Source organism: Lynx canadensis, chromosome D1 (assembly GCF_007474595.2).
Source record: "Lynx canadensis isolate LIC74 chromosome D1, mLynCan4.pri.v2, whole genome shotgun sequence".
In the NCBI taxonomy this organism is placed as follows: Eukaryota; Metazoa; Chordata; class Mammalia; order Carnivora; family Felidae; genus Lynx; species Lynx canadensis.
In genome coordinates, this window is record NC_044312.2 from 21,401,760 (window position 1) to 21,406,326 (window position 4,567).

Below are 4,567 nucleotides of genomic sequence, written 5' to 3' on the forward strand. Positions count from 1 at the left end.
TTTAGGATTGTTTGTTCTAGCTCTGTGAAGAATGCTGGTGTTATTTTGATAGGTATTGCACTGAATATGTAGATTGCTTTGGGTAGTATTGACATTTTAACAATATTTGTTCTTCCTATTCAGGAACATGGAATATTTTTCCATTTTTTGGTATCTTCTTCAATTTCTTTCATAAGCTTTCTATAGTTTTCAGTGTATAGATTTTCCACCTCTCTGGTTAGATTTATTCCTAGGTATTTTATGGTTTTGGGTGTAATTGTAAAAAGCATGACCTTCTATACCAGACGTCTCACCTACTTCTGAACCGTGACTAATAAGTGGGTGTTCTTTTAAGCCACTAAGTTTGTGGTAATTTATTATATGACAATAACAAGCTAATATATAGGGTGATGGTGTGACCCCAGGTTAAGAAAACTTTTAGAGTATTCCAGACTTGAGGCAAGAGAGCTGTATCAGAGGCAATGCAGTGAACAGGAGGGGTAAGAAACCAGGAATTTTAAGGAAATAGAATTATGTAAACTTTGAAGATAAGATGGTAATGGTTAGTGGGAATGAGGAGCCCTGAATAATAACCCATTTCTAGGTTAGCTAACTCGGTAAAGGATGGTGCCATTAACATATAAAAGGATAGCAAGAGGAGACCACAAGGGACCACAAGGAGATGGTGAACTCAGTTTAGTGGGGATGTCTAGTAAATAGCTGGGTACCTTGGGGAAGAGGACCATGCTATAGATATAGATAAGGATAAAGAGAAAGGCAACCTAATACTTACTTAGGACTTACCCTATACCAAGAATTTCCCTAAAATGTGCTAGAGATTATGAGGCATTTAATCCTCAAACAATCTAGGAAGGTAGGAATTATTATTAAACTTATAATGTAGATGAGGTAAAAAAGCCTCAGAGTGATTAAGTAATCTTTCCAAGATCACACACATACCAAGTGGAAGAATTTGAATTCAAGCTTGATTAATTTGATTCTAGATCTCATTCTTTTAACATTTCTCTATTACACTTTTCTAGAGATGTGAAAGACACCAAAAGTATTAGAGTTATGACACATACTATATCAATCACAGAACAATAACAAAAAAAAAGTATTGGGAATGGCAATGGCTCTGCCCCTGAACACTCCTCTTTTATAATTGAGCACGAGCTCTAGGATAACTAGGAGCACAAAGGAGGCTACTTCCTCCCTGCATGGAAAATTTGAAATTCTTAGTGTGAGCTGATAACGTGGAGAACGTTGAGTCTCAAAGGAACCAGTGTTAATATGTTGACAAAGGATGTAAACATAGGCTCAATAATTTCTTCCCTCAGGAGCCTGGTCAAACTTTGATGCTAAATGAGCCTTGTTTTCCAAGCTTCTAAACAAGTTGCTGAGATCCATGGAGAATAAGATAAATTCACAATATTAGCCCGCTGATAATTTGGAGACATAAAGTTGATGCATTTGCCTTGCCCCAAAGACATTTTATGCAAATCCACAAGCAAGGGATATTGGCTTCTCCATTTTCAGAGGCTTTGTCTCCTTCAGGAAAGTGAAAGGAAAACACTTAGGTGTCTGTCTAGCAGTAGTGAGGTCTCCAGGCAGAAGGAAGTTGGGCAGCTGAGTCTTTCTGTTCTCATGTTTTCATTCTCACAGCTGCAGCAGTAAAGAGGTGTGGGGAGACCACCTGTCCTTCCTGAACAATTCATTGTGATTTTGAGGTAAGACTGGATGAAGGGAATGGGTAGGAGACGTTCAGGACAATAGGGGAATTCAAATTCCTCCAGTTACTATGTGTGTGATCTTGGACAAGTTACTTAACCTCTCTGAGCCTTTTTACCTCTTAGCACTTTCATTAAGCCAGGTACTGAGTTTCTGAAAGGTAAAAGGGAGAAAGTGGTTGAACAGTGGGTGCAGTGGGTATCATAGTGACTTTACTGTCTCAGAGCCTCAAGAATTTTCATAGGAAGTGGTCTCACGTCCAACTGTCGGCTCCTTTGTTCTCTGTCTGTATGGCCTTGACCAGCCTATTCATCTCTTCAAGATACTGCTTTCACATGTGACCATCACTTCATCCTGGTTTGTGTCAGCCCAGGGGAGGTTAGGAGTTATGGGTGAGATCTGAAAACATGGAAGAAAAGGACAAATGAGAAAAGAAAAGTTAAAGGTGGAGAATCCTTGCCCTGGCTCTTCTTCCAGGGTGCTGTCCCTACAGCCAGACTCAAGCTCCCGTAGAACAAAGCCTTATTCTAGAGACAAAGGATCTGAATCCTCTCCTGATGTGACACCTCTCTCCTTTTCTCACAGATCACACCCTGGCAGGTAATGGCTATAGAAAATGACTCTTCAGTGACAGAGTTCATCCTGGTAGGATTTACAGACCCACCTCAGCTCCAGTTACCCCTTTTCTTTCTCTTTTTACTGAACTATGTGGTCACTATGGTAGGAAATTTGAGCCTAGTTAATCTAATATGCCTGAATTCTCACCTGCACACTCCCATGTACTTTTTCATCTTCAACTTATCCTTCATAGATTTCTGCCACTCTTTGGTCATTACCCCTAAAATGCTGATGAGCTTTGTCTCAGAGAAGAACATCATTTCCTTTACAGAATGCATGACTCAGCTGTTTTTCTTCTGTTTCTTTGTGCATTCTGAGTGCTATGTGTTGACAGCCATGGCCTATGATCGCTATGTGGCCATCTGTAACCCTCTGGTGTACACGGTCACCATGTCCCCTCAGGTCTGTTCTCTGCTGATGTTTGGTTCTTACGTGATGGGGTTTGCTGGTGCCATGATCCACACAGGGGACATGGTCAGATTGTCCTTTTGTGATTCTAACATCATCAACCATTACATGTGTGACATCTTCCCCCTCCTTCAGCTCTCCTGCAGTGGCACCTATGCCAGTGAGTTGCTGAATTCCATTATTGTGAGCACAGTTGTCATAATATCCGGCTTCATTATTTTCATTTCTTATGCTTTGGTCCTGTCCAATGTCCTCCACGTCTCATCAGCTCAGGGTTGGCCCAAAGCCTTCAGCACCTGTGGCTCCCACATAGTAACTGTGGGTCTGTTCTATGGGTCTGGGTTGTTCACACATCTCAAGACCGCTCCTTCTGATTCTGTGGACCAGGGGAAGTTCTTCTCAGTATTTTACACCAATGTAATACCCATGTTGAACCCCCTCATCTATAGTCTAAGGAACAAGGATGTCAAATGTGCTCTGAAAAAAACCCTGAAGAGAATTGCAAACTAAGCAGAATCAATGTTTCTGAGTTGTTGGTGTGTGTTGTTTCTGAGTTGTGTGTGTGTGTGTGTGTGTGTGTGTGTGCGCGCGCGTGCGTGTGTGCACATGTCCTCATAATTTTTTTCGGAACAAGTTTTTTTTGTTTTAAATACTTAATCCTCTGTAAGCATGTCAATTAAACGTGCAAACATTATTGAATTTCATGGTTACTCTCAGTCCCATACTGACTTGAACTTTATTCTTAACATCATGTTCTAAGACTCAGCCCAATCCATACTTCCTTTTTAAACCACCTCCCACTTTGCTTCTTTCTATGTACTTTTCATATATAAGCAAACATTATAGCGGTATGCTCTCTGATTAGGTCACCCCTCTTTGTTTTCCCTAAAAACAATTGCATATGGCCCTTCTGTTTTTCAGCATTTGGGGAATGTTTACTGTGTAAGTTATAAATTTCCCTGAATTTCAGAGTTCTTTTTATCCTGGTTTCTATACTGGATTTCCTAACCCACAGAGGAGATAGAAAAAGATTCCTTGTTGAGCTTTTGGTTTTTAAAAATGTTTATTCCTGAGGATGGCTAAGAATGGGTGAGGCTCACCAACCTTCCCACCTTCTTCAAACCCACCAGTGATAAAAATTACAGACATTTCTTTAGAAACATGGGTATGTTTCATAACATTGAGAAAATGGTTTGATATAATAGAGAGAAGGTTGCCACTGCCCTGGCTGCTGATCAGCTTTTTTCTCCTAATATTTTCATAATTCTTAAAAAATATTTTGACCATAATGAATGAAACAGAATTCATAGCTTAAGGAGTGTCCTTGGCCACAAAATAAAGTGTCAGGTTCAACATGAGGCTTCTCTGCCCAGATGCACAAAAAGAATTCCCCTTTGCAAAGGTTGGAAGCCTTTCTTAGTCTGTTCAAGACCTACAAACAAGAATGAGCAGACCCTTCCCGTGGAGGGCTTCATGCTTTCAATTTGTAACTTTCACTTTGGAGGAGACAGAATTAACATTTATGGAGTTCTTAAAAGGAGTTGTCTCTTTTCAAATGCTATCACAATCCAAGTCTTAATGCCCTGTTTTATAGATGGAGAAACTGAGATTCAGAGATTCAGTTCAATTAGTTCAGAGCAGAGCCCAGACTTCTACCTAAGTCATCTAACAACAAACCCTGTATTCTTTCCATATTATCATTTTGCCTCTCAGGGTGGAATTGAAGGAGAAAAATAGGAAGTATAAGAAAAGGGAGATGAAAATCTGGAGAATTATTTTAGAATCAGCTAGAAAGGGTAGGAATGACACCCTTAGCCAAAAATCCCTATAG

The 4,567-nt window shown here is 40.0% G+C and overlaps 1 protein-coding gene across 1 annotated transcript; it reads left to right on the forward strand.

Moving 5' to 3' along the window:
* The first annotated feature begins 240 nt into the window (after nt 1–240).
* Nucleotides 241–3,246, forward strand: LOC115525442 (olfactory receptor 143-like). The gene is made up of 2 exons (XM_030332641.1): nt 241–252; nt 2,311–3,246. The coding sequence occupies exons 1-2, from the start codon at nt 241–243 to the stop codon at nt 3,244–3,246; spliced, it is 948 nt and encodes a 315-aa protein (XP_030188501.1).
* Nucleotides 3,247–4,567: the final 1,321 nt, after the last annotated feature.